The sequence below is a fragment of the Saimiri boliviensis genome, chromosome 10 (genome assembly GCF_048565385.1).
Source record: "Saimiri boliviensis isolate mSaiBol1 chromosome 10, mSaiBol1.pri, whole genome shotgun sequence".
Taxonomy (NCBI): domain Eukaryota; kingdom Metazoa; phylum Chordata; class Mammalia; order Primates; family Cebidae; genus Saimiri; species Saimiri boliviensis.
Genome location: NC_133458.1, coordinates 53,677,509 through 53,692,066, shown reverse-complemented (window position 1 = coordinate 53,692,066; position 14,558 = coordinate 53,677,509). Strand labels below are relative to the sequence as shown.

The following is a 14,558-nucleotide window of genomic DNA, read 5'->3' as shown; positions in this document are numbered from 1 at the left end:
GTCTGTTTGACTGAGAGGATCTGTGAGGCCTTAATCTTTTTAAAATACTTTCTTGGTATAAATGATTAATACCATGAGGTACCACCATCTTTCTGGGGTCTTAACAAAAGGTTTTAGAGTCACCCCTTCAGATTCACCTTTAGGCCATGTTCTAGCAAGCAGGATCTAATTAAATAAAAGAGCTTCTGCCTCGACAACCTACTGAATGGGAGAAAATGTTTGCATACTCTGTATCTGACAAAGGTTTAATATCCTTTGTTCCTTTGAATCTTTAAGGAACTTAAATCAATAAGCAAAAAACTAATAACCCTATTAAAATAAGCAAAAGACTGGAACAGATACTTCTCAATAGAAGACATTCAAGAAACTAACAAACATGAAAAACTGCTCTAAATCACTTAATCATCAGAGAAATGCAAATCCAAACTACAAGACACCATCTCATACCAGTCAGAATGGCTATTATTAAAAATAAGTAAAAAAACAACAGATGCTGGAGACGCTGTGGAGAAAGGGGAACATTCATACACTGTTGGTGGAAATGTAAATTAATTCAGCCACTGTGGAAAGCAGTTTGAAGATTTCTCAAAGAATGCAAAACAGAACTACCATTCAACCCAGCAATCCCATTACTGGAGTTATATTCAAAAGAAAATAAATCATTCTTCCAAAAAGACATGTGCACTCAATATGTTCGTTGCAGCGCTATTCATAATAGCAAAGACATGGAATCAACCTATGTGCCCATTGGTGATGGATTGGATAAAGAAAATGTGGTACATATACATCATGGAGTACTATGTGGCCATAAAGAAGAACAAAATTATATCCTTTGCAGCAGCATGTATGCAGGTGGAGGCCGTTATCCTAAGCAAATTAACACAGGAATAGAAAATCAAATACCACATGTTCTCACCTATAACTGGGGGGTAAACATTGGATACTCATGGACATAAAGATGGCAACAATAGAAACTAGAGTCTACTAGATAGGTGATGGAGGGAGTGGACAAGGGTTGAAAAACTATTGGGTACTATGCTCAGTACCTAGGTGATGGGATCATTTGTACCCCAGACCTCAGCATCACACAATATACCCAGGTAAAAAACCTGCACATGTATCCCCTGAATCTAAAATATGAAAAAAAAATTTAATCTTATAAGCTTTAGTATACAAACCAAGTTTTTATTCATACATAAATTTACTCCTTATTCATATACCCACAGGAAATATGATGGTATATTAGACCTTTGGATGGAATTTTGCAATCAGGCACATCTGGCTATTGAGTAAATGAATCCAGTGCCTTTTTAACTTTTCCCCAGATATTGATACAAGTCAGTATTCATAAGGTATATGAAATGAGGTAAAATGAGTTTACTGAAGATTAATTCTGAGGCCAAAGTTGTTCCTTTACTTTTTAGTGTAGTTTTGGAATTATTTTAGAAGAAATAACATTATTACCCAAAATAGAGGCGCTTTTCCTTTTGTCTGTACTGGAAAGTGCTTCCATTTTGGGGAATAATAATAAAAAAAAAGAGATAACATTATTGCTCATATTTTCAGTGGAATAAATATGAGTTCCTGATTCTAGGAATACTTATACATACAAACATACATATGAAGAAGAATCCTACTACTTTTGGTATTAGAGGAAAGGAGCTGGGAAGCATGGTCGCAATATTCCATACTTATCACAGAAAACATTTTCACTAAAAGATAGAAACCTTTGAAGCTTCTTTGTTCTGTTTTGTTAGTTACACCTCCACGTATTCATTATTCCTATCTCAAACCACTTTAATTCTTGGCCCAGAAACTACTTTAATCTAATAGACGTGGCAAGTGGCCTGAGAAATAAAAGTAACTCTTTTTTCATACCATATTTTAGTGTTATTTGGTTGAAAACGTGGCTTTGTGCAATCCAATAAATACACTGATATTTAGGTTGAAAATGTATAGTAAGTATGTTTCAGTATTTTTTTTCACTTATGAGTTTTAGAAGTATTGTTTTTCCTGTGTGCCAGCAGGTATGGTGATTTATAGTTATGCTACAAAAGCTAAAGGTTTGCTGGTAGAGGAAGAAAGTTTGCAGAGATAACTAAAGCTAGTTCTTTCAGAACTACAGCTAAATTTTTGACTGGATTTGTAATATTGGGAAAAACTGCCAACAAAAATAACATTGTAGATATTCAACCATGTTTTAGCATTGCTATATTTCACAGTTCCTTTCTATATTATCATAATATAGAAAAGTACATAAAAGTATCTTTTTCTTTTTTACAGGTAATATAACATTACAAAGCCAGATGGGTAACATCACAGTAGGTATGTGCTAAGTTACTAGTTGGCGTATTTTGCCCACTTTTAAAAATAGGTATATTGTGATGACTTTATTAGAATAAATGAAGTCTACAGTTTAACTGATGAACTTGACAGGATCACAAATCAAGTATAGGCAGAACCAATCTTCATTACGATTATTTATTTTTCTTGCCTTATCAGGCTAGCTATGAACTTCAGTATAATGTTGAATTGTAGTAATGAGAGTATGATTCCTTGCTCTTGATGCCTATCCTTGTCCTTTTATCAGATTGAGAGAGTTATCTTTTATTTCTCGTTTGCTTAAAGTTTCTCTTTTTAAATTTTCTTTGATCATGAATGAATGTTGAATTTTGTCAAATACATTTTCTGAATTTATTGAAATGATCATTTTTTTCTTTTAGTTTATTAATGTGACCAACTATACTCATTGATCTTTCTTTTAAATTTTTATTTATTTATTTACTATTTTAAAAAAGAGAGACAACCTCTTGCTTTAATGCCCACACTGGTCTCAAATGCTTGGCTTCAAGCAGTTCTCCTGCCTCAACCTCCCAAAGTGCTGGAATTACAGGTATAAGCCACCACACATGGCCCTTTCTTTAAAATAGCTTTCATTTACTCAGTTCTCATGTGCTAAGCACTGAGCTAAACACATTACAGTGTAGATTTATTTTGGCTTCGTGTGTGTGTGTGTGTTTGCTTTTGCTGTCTTTACTGAGATATAACTGACAAAACCGTATATATTTAAGGTGTACATGCAATGTAATGATTTGATATATGATATACATATATGTTGTGAAATGATTTCCACAATCTGTTTAGTTAACATATCTATCACTTCACCTCATTACCATTTTATATGTGTGTATGATGAAAACATTTAAGATTTACTCTTTTAGCAAATTTCAAGTATACAGTACAGTATTCTTAATTACAGTCACTATGCTGTACATTAGATCTATAGGACTTTCTCCCAGATCTACAGAATTTCTTCATTATGTAAACTCCAAAAAAATGAAATTCTGTGGATGAAGTAAAATTAATTTTACTCTTGATAATTAATTTTAGTTCTGATAATTTGCATTAAACAAAAAAATAATAGGGCTTATTTTGCTGCATAGTTTTAAAATATCACCTTTGCATTCTTTTTTGAAAACATCTTGACTTTTTATTTTTTGACAGCCTTCAAGGGATGAGCCATCATTAGAGATCAATACAGGTAACATGAGGATAGAATTACTTTGTGGCTCAGGATATAATTGTTTAGCTGTCATTTATTTCTCATTGGGGGGAAATAAATGAAAATACTGTTTATGAGCCACATAAGAATCTTGTGTGGTTTTTCCCATTCTTGAGAAAACAAGAAATCAAACTAGTGTTTCAGCTATTTTACTTTGTTCAACCTGGAATAATATGCATATTGTGTATTCCACTTTTTCTTTTTTTAGCATAATGTAATTTTTTATGCGGCTTCTTTTAGGATGCAGTAAGAGGTTTAAAGAGGAGTTTCTGTTGAAATGTTCATCTTTATCCAGCTATTCTGTGTCATTTATCTCTAGTGGTTTCATTTCCCAGTGTCAGTGTTTACTTTTGACACTTGAAAACTAAATAAATTGGGTCTGATAAAGGGCATTTTCCAGTATAAATTGGACATAAATTATTATAAATGATCTTGGAGCCAGATTTTAAACAGTTTATTCCAAATCTATTGTCTTAGAAGTCATTTACATTTTTTTAAAAGAAAAATGTTGGCTCCTTTATACACACACACACACACACACACACACACACACACACACACACACCAATGTTTTCTCTCTCTGTTTTGCAAAAAGTATAATTTTTGGCACAATTTTCACCACACTCCCTACTTTGTTTTCACTTTGAAGTAATAAAACCTGATAAAATATGCTTTTTAAGAGGACTCTCTAAAAAGAATATGCTTTGGCCTTCTCCAGGCAGTCAGACAGAATGTTAAATTAAAGGTTCAACTGCCATGGGAGAAAGAGAAGAAAGAAAAACCACTTATCACTGACTCCTGAAGTTCATTTCCTTACTTCCTTATTTCTGACTGTTTTCCCTAGAACTTGAAATACTGGCCAATTGAAAACTGGGGTCATCGATGGCAGGGAAATTTGAATGTCAAATCAGGGTTACATTAATTATTATTTTCTTATCCTCACTTAAAGATACTTGTTCAATTCCAGAAACTTAAAAAGAACTAGAACTATTAGATATAAATGAGCTTCATCTACTCTTTAAATTATTCCACCCTGCCTTTCTACCCCTTAAAGAAATGCAACAAGCCAGGAACAGTGGCTTGTGCCTGTAATCCCAGGAGTATTGCTTGAGGCCAGGAGTCAGAGAACAGCCTGAGCAATATAGCAAGACCGTATCTCTAAAAAAAAAGAAATGCAACAACTTTATGTAGAGTAATCTTTTACTATTAGGAAGACTTCTTAGAGCTAGCAAATTTGCTACAAGGAGAAATTATGAGAGGTTTTGATTTCTGTTAACCTTGCTATGGCTTGTATGTGACTATACACGAAATAGAATTCTTTGGTAATTATTGAAAGCTTACTAAATGTATCAATAATAAACTAGATATATCAATGATGCCTAGTGGTCAAGCATCCATTACTTGCAGACTGTCCTTCCTACTCATTAAGTTTTAGAGTAAATGTTTAGTGATAAGTTATTCAGGTTAATGTAGAGATTTTTAAATTAGTTTCCTAGTTTAATAGATTTCTAAGGCCTGGCATGGTGGCTGGTGCCTGTAATCCCAGCACTTTGGGAGGCCAAGATGGGAGGATCACTTGCGGCCTGGAGTTCAAGACCAGCCTGGTCAACATAGTGAGACCCCATCTCCAAAAAGGTAAAAAAAAAAAAAAAGAAATAGATTTCTAGATTTTTGATACTGTTTACATTTCAGTACAGTGGCATTGTTATAAGGAAAATACTAAACCTTCCAAGATTCTTAGCCCCTTATCCTAATGCCAAAGCAGAGCCTTTTATTTCAAGTTTATAATTCCATTTATCAAGTAAGAATGATTTTACTTAGGGTTTTTTCTTCTTCCCAGATTCATCTTCTGGATGTCTAAAAGCCTCAACTCATCAGGGTGCCATAGATGTTTATGTCAGCCAACTGGGGAAAGTGGAATTGAAATCCCATAAAGGTTAGTCAACTGGAATGTTTTATTTTGACATATGATGTAAAGAAGGTTTATGTAACACTCAGGAAACAGATGGTCAAATTATCTATACTAACAGAGTGATTTCAAGAAAATATCTTCTGATAGAAACTGATTTCAAAGCACTGGTCTGCTAGCTCCCAAGACCAATGATCTTTACAACTTTTGGGATAGATGGCCATGCAGACTATCTTTCCCTTTGTAGTACAAACAAAAATGTAATATTTTGACTGTTATTATGGAATTTTTAATTGTTACTCTGGATTTTTCAGTTTAGTCTATTCTGAAATAGAATAATCTTTGAAGGAAAAATGCCGCCATACACCAAAGACAAGCTTTTCTGCCAGCCTGTAAAAGGAACTTCTCAGGCAATCAATGTAGGGTAACAGTTTTCAAAGTGTGATCCTGAAATAAAGGTATCACACAGGAAGGTCCTCTAAAGTGAGTATTTAGTCTCTTGATGTATCAAGACTTATGATGTATCTCTATCTATAATTTAACTTCTGACACAACTTATTCTGAGTCCAATTCTTCCACTTAAAATGGTATACTTTTCATTTATCTGAAAGCTAAATATGAATTTGTCTGTTCGTCTGTACACATGGATGTACACATACGTATTGCCAAGTGGCTTGGGTGAAGTAGATTGGCCATAGGAGCTGAAGTGGCTTGGATGCAGAAAGTTATTAACTATAGCTCTGTATAAAAAAAAATTAAAACTAGTCTAGAAGCTCTTGCATGTTGGCCAGATGTTTAACAAGGAAAATATTTCCTCACAAAGACTGATTGTTCCTGCTATTAGTAGTTTCTTTACCATGTTGATTTAATAGTTTTTTTAAAATCCATCTCCAGAATCTTTTGCCAGTGTCAAAACTGCAAAACACAGAGGTCTGAAACCTCAGTTACTGCTGACACACTGGTATGATTTCTCAATATCATATTTTCTCCCTTTAAAATAGGATAAACTTATGTCCTTGCTAAATCTAAGAGGTTCAGGTAATACTCTTCAGGGTAAATTATAAATGGCCTGTAAATACTCTGTTATTACAAAGATCCAAGGAGAAAAGGCATATATTGTTAATTTAACTAGTAACAGAGTAAGAACAAAGTTTTGAATAAGCAGCTCTTACATAAAAGTTATTTAATGTTTTGCATGGTAAGCAAAATAAAACAAACACAACTGTAAAACTTTTGAAGATTGTTAGTCTTTAGTCACTTAAAATTTTTTTAGTATTATTTGGAATATTGTTCCAGCACCCTATTGAAATAGTATTTGATGTTGCAAAATTTGATTAGTATTAGTTTTACGTTTTCTTCTACTGGAACCACGTTACTGGCAGAAGCTTAAAGATAACTGAAAACAAAGATTTCTGTCTTACTTTAGATCTCTGAATTCTTAATACACTTGGGAACAGTAACTTTTTAGAGTAATGGAAAGTTATTCAGTACTCTTTCTTAATGGTTAGCAAAGACATCTGGAATCCATTCCAACTCTGCCACTGTCTTGCTGTAGTATTCAGAGCCAGACACTTGAGTTTCTTATGTCTTCACCATTTTGTGATGTGGAAAAACATATAATGCTTGTTTTCTTTGACCTTATGAAAATTAATATGGTAACCTTATTAATTCATTCAGAAAGGCTATGCTTGGGCCTGGAGTCACACCTGAATCTGAGTACTGACTTTTCTTTTTTTTTTTTTTTTTTTTTTTTTTTTTTTTTTTTTAGTACTGACTTTTCTACTTAACATTTTGTCCTTTGGAAAATCACTAATTTTAACATAATATGCCTTCAATAAATGGTGCTGTTTGTTCACATTTGATTTTTTTTTTTTTTTTTTTTGAGACAGAGTCTTGCTCTATTGCCAGGCTGGAGTGCAGTGGCACAATCTCTGCTCACTGCAATGTCTGCCTCCTGGGATCAAGCCATTCTCCTGCCTCAGCCTCCCAAGTCGCTGAGATTACAGGTGTGCACTACCACGCCTGGCTAATTTTTGTATTTTTAGTAGAGGCAGGGTTTACCATGTTGGCCAGGATGGTCTCAATCTCCTGACCTCCTGATTTGCCACCTCAGCCTCCCAAAGTGCTGGGATTACAGGTGTGAGCCACCACCCCCAGCCTCCACATTTGAATTTTTAAGAAGATAGTACTAATGTCAACCATGAAGAAGTTTATGAAGTGAAAAGAGGTTAAAGAACAGAAAAAGAGCTCTCCTTTCTAAAAAAGTTAATGTTAAAGATGGGACATTAGGAAGGTTTTCAAGTCATGAAAATTCTTCATTCACAAACAGTAATGGAGTTTTGGTAGTCGTGGTTTTTGGCTTTTAAAGATGTGGAGTGAGATGGGGTAGAACTCTTTGTGTTGCTTAACATTTTTAAAGATCTCAATCTAAGATCATGTTATATATTTAAGAATAGAAAAAGTGTTCGTAAAATTAGCACATTTGAAACTTGATACATTTAGAGATATTGAGTCCTAGAAAACAGTTTTTTAAATCCATGATTTTCTACTTTTGAAAGTATGTTTAGTAGAAAAATGTGTCTTCTATTTATCCTGAAATCTTCCAGGGTTGTTTCTGTTTTGTTTTTTTCCTAAAGCCCTCATATGTTGTTATGGGAATCTCCTGTCTGTTGTGAACCCTGGAAAGCTATTTGGATTTTTGTTCTTGTTTTTGAGACAGGGTCCCACTCTGTCACCCAGGCTGGAGGGCAGTGGCAAAATCATGGCTCACTGTAGCCTTGTCAGGATCACCTAAGCTTGGGAGGTTAGCCTTCCAGGTAGATGAGACTACAGTTTGCCCCACCACACCCAGCTTTTTTTGGGGGGTGGGGGATAACAACAGAGTTTCGCCATGTAGCCCAGGCTGGTCTCGAAATCCTGAGCTCAAGCAATCCACCTACCTTGGCCTTCCAAAGTGCTGGGATTATAGCCGTGAGCCACTGTGCCTGGCTGCAATTTATTTCTTAATAAACTAGTTGTAGTGGTGTGCAGTGTTCCTTAAGAAGTAAATACAAGAGTTCATCATGTTTATCTCAAACTTCCAGCTCAAAGGAAGACTAAGAAAATATGAAATTACTTAAGGATGCTTAAGCTAATGTTAGCCAGATTGGAAGGAAAACTATGACTTAAAAGCAAATGCATTCTCAAAGAATCTTTATAATATTCACAATGGGTATCATCCTGACCATCTTTGTCCACAGAGATTGGGTTAATGTTTTATGGCAGGGACCTTTTACCTACTTTATTTGATGAAAAACAGAAAAAAAACGCCTGAAATAAGAATGTGTAAGTGAATTTACACTGCAACTCACATAATTGTTTTGAAAAATGATTCTATACCTAACAGAGTACGTTTTCTGATTTATTCCTTTAGAAGCTTAAATTACAGCCAGGTTGTATGGAAATACAGGTTGAATGTACCACCTTAGGTATCCAAAAGCTTGTAATCCACTCAAAAGAAACAGTAGTGAGTTGGAATGCAAATAATCCTTTTCTATTGTTATTTTTTGTTACACACAAGGCATAACTGAAAGCACTAGAGCTCAGCGTCCTAGTTGTGTTATAATGATGAGGTCACAGGTCCTGTAGCAGATGAGGTAGTAGTGTGTGAAATACCATGCAAGCATTACTGAGCTGAGTCTAGGTTCCAGCACTAGCAGGAACTTGAGCAAGTTCTTATCTATAAAACTGGGAATCTGATAATAATACCTCTTAGGGATCGGCACGATGGCTCACACCTGTAATCCCAGCACTTTGGGAAGTTGAGGTGGGTGGATCACCTGTGGTTGGGAGTTCGAGACCAGCCTGACCAACATAGAGAAACCCCATCTCTACTAAAAATACAAAATTAGCCAGGCATGGTGGCACATGCCTGTAATCCCAGCTACTCGGAAGGCTGAGGCAGGAGAATTGCTTGAACCCAGGAGGTGGAGGTTGTGGTGAGCCGAGATCAAACCATTGCACTCCAGCCTAGGTGACAAGAGCAAAACTTTGTCTCAAGAAATAATTAATTAATTAATACCTTATAGAGTTAATATGGGGATTAAGACATAATGTTATTAGGAGTCTGGCTCATATTAAATGCTAAATGGTAAATCCTATCTATAAGCTACATAGTAAACTATTCACTTTCTGGTGTTGGATGAGCTGGGTAGGACTATTGGCAAAAGAAGAACTAGAAGTTAATAATGTCCTAATAACCCATATTCTTGACAGAAGTTAACAGTGAATGCCTTGAGAGTAAGGAGACTTGGGGCACCTGGGAATAAGGAAAAGGTTTAAATAAATACCATAAGCTGAGGAGTAAAAACAGTGTCCCAGGAGCAAGGCTACCCTTTCAGTCAAATTTATAATAGACCCTAGTACTTTTGATTTCTTTATGTTAACTAAGCTCTCCTTTTTATCTATTACAGGGTCTATTATTGTCAAGGTCCCATCTTCTCTTCAAGCTCATTTACAGTTATCAGGGAAAGAGGTTGACGTGAACTCAGAAGTCCATGTTCAGGAAATGGCTGAAGCACATAAAGATGATGTTGTAACAGTGACTGGTAAGCAGGCTGCTTTTGTTATGTCAGATGAATAGCCATTCTCCAGACATAAGCAGAAATGTGGTACACTTAATGGAAGTTTTAGTTTTTTTTATATTTTTCCATTATTACGTTCTAATGTTTCACATCTTTTTTCTTCTAGTTGTTTCTCATTAACATGATGTATACATTTTGTTTGAAAAGACCTCATTACATCATTTATGAACACTCATTAGTCCTGTATTTGGGTAAAATTGATTTTTAAATTTTCTAGGAGAGCTGCTTTCTCAGTCTTGACCTTAAAAATAAACTGAATACATATTATAATGCAGAATTTAAGACTAACTTCGTATGATGGGGTAAATAGGAATTTTGTTTGGTATGCACATTTTTAACTTGCTCTTTTAGAACAACAAATTCTGAGTCCCACAAATGTGAATAGCTTTTGTACATTTTTCATTGTATCTGGCTACACTGGTGGCTGATACAGTGTTTTTAAGGTTTATTATTGGTTTGTATTTTTTGCTTTTGTTTTTGTTTTGAGATGGAGTCTCGGTTTATCACCCATGCTGGAGTGTAGTTGCATGACCTCAGCTCCCTGCAACCTCTGACTCCTGGTTTCAAGCGAATCTCCTGCCTCAGCCTCCCAAGTAGCTGGGACTACAAGTGTGCAGCACCACATCTGGCTAATTTTTTTGTATTTTTAATAGAGACGGGGTTTCACCATGTTGGCCAGGCTGCTCTCGAATTCCTGACCTCAGGTTTATGTGCCTGCCTTGGCCTCCAAAAGTGCTGGGATTATAGGTGTCAGCCACTGTGCCCAGCCAAGGTTTGTTGTCTTAATGAATAAAAAAATTAAATGCTGGTAAAGTTTGTCTTTAAATTTTATCAGAATGGCATCAAGGAGGACATTGCAATTAAACTGGTATAGGAATGAATGCCACAAGCTAAACCTACGAGATGCCGACTAGAAAAAGGAAGAATGGGGGAGTAGGGGAGGGTGGTCTTCATAAGATCAAATTTCAGTTTTAGATATTCATTTTATATGTCATGAAAATTAAGAAAGATACCTGTTAAAATTCATACAATATTAACAAAAACAACAGGAATAAAAATAATACCTATAAACTCCCAGATCCAACTGCATGCTACGCAATGGGTAGACTCATAGTTACGTGGTGAAAATTTGATCAAAATCTAAGTACAGTCGTATGTCACTTAATGACCAAGATACACTCTGAGAAATGTGTTATTAGGCAATTTTGTTGTCATATGAACATTATAGAGTGAACTCACACAAACCTAGACGATACAGCCTGCTGCACACTGAGGCTGTAGGTAGCATATTGCTCGTAGGCTACACCTTGTACAGCAGGCTACTGTACTGAAAACTGTAGGCAATTGTAACACAATGGCATTTGTATATCTAAACTTCGAAAAGGTACAGTAAAAACATCATATGAAAGATAAAACATGGTACACCTGTATAGGGCACTTACCGTGAATAGAGCCTGCAGGACTGGAAGCTTCTGCAGATGAGTCAGTATGATGAGTGGTGAGCATCTGTGAAGAACTAGGATATTACTGTATAATACTTACTACTATAGACTTTATCAATACTGTACAGTTAGGCTATACCAAATTTATTTTTAAGTTTCTTTAATAATAAATTAACCTTAGCTTACTGTTAACTTTTTTACTTTATTCTACAGACAGCTTCTTTCTCTGTTGCCTAGGTTGGAGTGCAATTATAGCTCACTGTAAACTTGAACTCTGGGCTCAAGTGATCCTTCTGCCTCAGCCTCTGTAGTAACTGGGATTACAGGTGTGTACTACCACACCCAGCTAATTTTTTTAAAAAATTTAATTAGAGACGAGGCCTTGCTATGTTTCCCAGGCTTGTCTTCAACTCCTGGCCTCAAGTGATCCTCCTGCCTCAACTTCCCAAAAAATATTTTTACTTTATAAACCTCAATATTTATTTATTTATTTATTTGAGTTATAGTCTTGCTCTGTTGCCCAGGCTGGAGTGCAGTGGCGTGATTTCAGCTCACTGCAACCTCTGCCTTCTGGGTTCAAGCAATGCTCCTGCCTCAGCCTCCAGAGTAGCTAGGACCACAAGTGTGCACCACCATACCTAGGTAATTTTTGTATTGTTAGTAGAGGCGGGGTTTCACCATGCTGGCCAGGCTGGTCTTGAACTCCTGACCTCAGGTTATCCACCCACCTTGGCCTCCCAAAGTGCTGGGATTACAGGCATAAGCTACCATGTCCAGCCTAAACTTCAATTTTTAAAAACTTTCTGAGGCTGGGCGCAGGAGCTCACGACTGTAATCCCAGCATTTTGGTAGGCTGAGGCAGACAGATCATTTGAGGCGAGGAATTCGAGACCCGCCTGACCAACATGGTAAAACCCCATCTCTTCTAGGAATACAAAAATTATCTGGGTGTGGTGGCAGGCACCTGTAATCTCAGCTACTTGGGAGGCTGAGGCAGGAGAATCCCTTGAATCCAAGAGGTGGAGGTTGCAGTGAGCCAAGATCATGCCACTGCACTCCAGCCTGGGCAACGGAGTGAGACTCCCTCTCAAAAATAAAATAAAATAAAAAGTTTTGATTCTTTTGTAATAATACTTAGCTTGAAACACAAACACAGTTTATAGCTGTACAAATGTATTTTGTCTATCCTTATTCTGTAAGCTTCTTCTGTTTTCAAAATTGTTAATTTTCTTTTTCTTTTTTTTTAACTTTTTTAACTTTCTTAAAAACTAAGACACAAACATACGCATTAGCTTAGGCCTTTACAGGGTCAGGAACATAATATCACTTTCACCTCCACATCTTGTCCCACTGAAAGGCCTTCAGGGGCAATTACACACATGGAGCTGTCATCTTCTGCCATGATAATGCCTTCTTCTGGAATACTTCTTAAAGGACCTGCCTGAAGCTATTGTATCTTAACTTGTTTTTTGAGATGGAGTTTCGTTCTTGTTGCCCAGGCTGGAGTGCAATGGCTTGATTTAGGCTCACTGCAACCTCTGCCTCCCAGGTTCAAGTGATTCTCCTGCCTCAGCCTCTCGAGTAGCTGGGATTACAGGTATGGATACCATGCCCAGCTAAGTTTGTATTTTTAGTAGAGACAGGGTTTCTCCATATTGGTCAGGGTGGTCTCAAACTCCTGACCTCAGGTGATCTGTCCACCTCAGCCTCCCAAAGTGCTGGGATTACAGGTGTGAGCCACCGTGCCTGGCCCAACTTTTGTAATAACCAGAAGGTGTATGCTCTAAAATAACAACAAAAAGTATAGTAAATACATAAACCAGTAACACGGTCATTTGTTCTCATTAACAAGTATTATGCAATATACATAATACATGTGCTATATTTTTATGTGACAGTGCAGTGGGTTTGTTTACACCAGCATCACCACAAATGTGAGTCATGTATTGCATTTAAACAACCATTAGAATGGCTATGAAGTCACTAGGTGATAGGAATTTTTTAGCTCTAATATAATCTTATGGGACAACCGTAATTTCTGTAGTTCACTGACTTAACCATTATTATGCAATGTGTGACTGGATATGAAATATAGTAAGAATCAACTTGTGATCTAATGTCTTGAGTTTGATAAAGAGCCAAGAGAGTTAGCTATTTTTGGTCCCAGTAATCTAAAGTAATAATACAAATTTGTTTAACTGTGCTCTGAATCATAGCATAACCAAAATTATGTGCATATGTTGCATGTCTGAATTATAAGCTAAAGCTATTTTGTCATATTTTTATTCATTTATGCACAGAATCATATGCCTTTCTGAATTTAGATTTAGTTTTAAAACTATTCCCATGACTTCAGTCATTATTTCTGTGTATATTACTTCCAAATCAATACCTGCAGACCTGATCTGTCTACTCTTCTTGCCCCTTTATATTCCACTAAACCAGTGCCATCTCAAACTTAGTATACTTAAAAAAAAAATTATCTTTTGCTAGCCTACCTCCTCTTTCTCTTGTCTTCTCTGTTTTTATTTACTCAGTTACTCAACAAATGTTTATTAAGTCAAGCACTGCCAGAAATTAGGAGTGCAAGGGTAATATAAAGCATGGTCTCGCTGCCTTCTGAGGAGCTTACATTCTAGTGAGGAAAGGTAAACCAGAGAATACAATACAGTGGGATCAATGTTATAATAAACATATGTACCTTGTACTGTGAGAACACAGAGGTGAGGAAGTGAGTGAAGTCAAATATGGCCAGAGTATACTATAGAGAGTAACAGGGAAAGTGGCACATAAGGAGGCTGGAGAGTTTGGGAGAGGTCAGATCACATGGGACAGTCTGGATTGTACGTTAAGAGCTCCAGAAAGCCCTTGGAAGGTTTTAACTTGGGGTTCACATAACGAGATTTGTGTGTTAGAAAGATTACTCTGAATGTTGAGTGGGGACAGATGAGAAAGAACAATGGTGGATGAAGGAGAAAAAAACGACTTTCACTTTTTAGGAGGTTACTGCAGTAATTCAGGAG

The 14,558-nt window shown here is 36.2% G+C and overlaps 1 protein-coding gene across 2 annotated transcripts in view; it reads left to right on the top strand.

The window, feature by feature from the left end:
* The window catches only part of FAM185A (family with sequence similarity 185 member A), a 57,711-nt gene that overhangs the window by 23,194 nt on the left and 19,959 nt on the right, over nt 1-14,558 (top strand). For both annotated transcript variants that reach the window (XM_074379291.1, XM_003921130.4), the window contains exons 5-7: nt 2,284-2,325; nt 5,403-5,498; nt 9,923-10,057. In XM_074379291.1, coding sequence (XP_074235392.1) covers nt 2,284-2,325; nt 5,403-5,498; nt 9,923-10,057 — 273 coding nt within the window. The remainder of the gene's footprint in view (nt 1-2,283; nt 2,326-5,402; nt 5,499-9,922; nt 10,058-14,558) is intronic.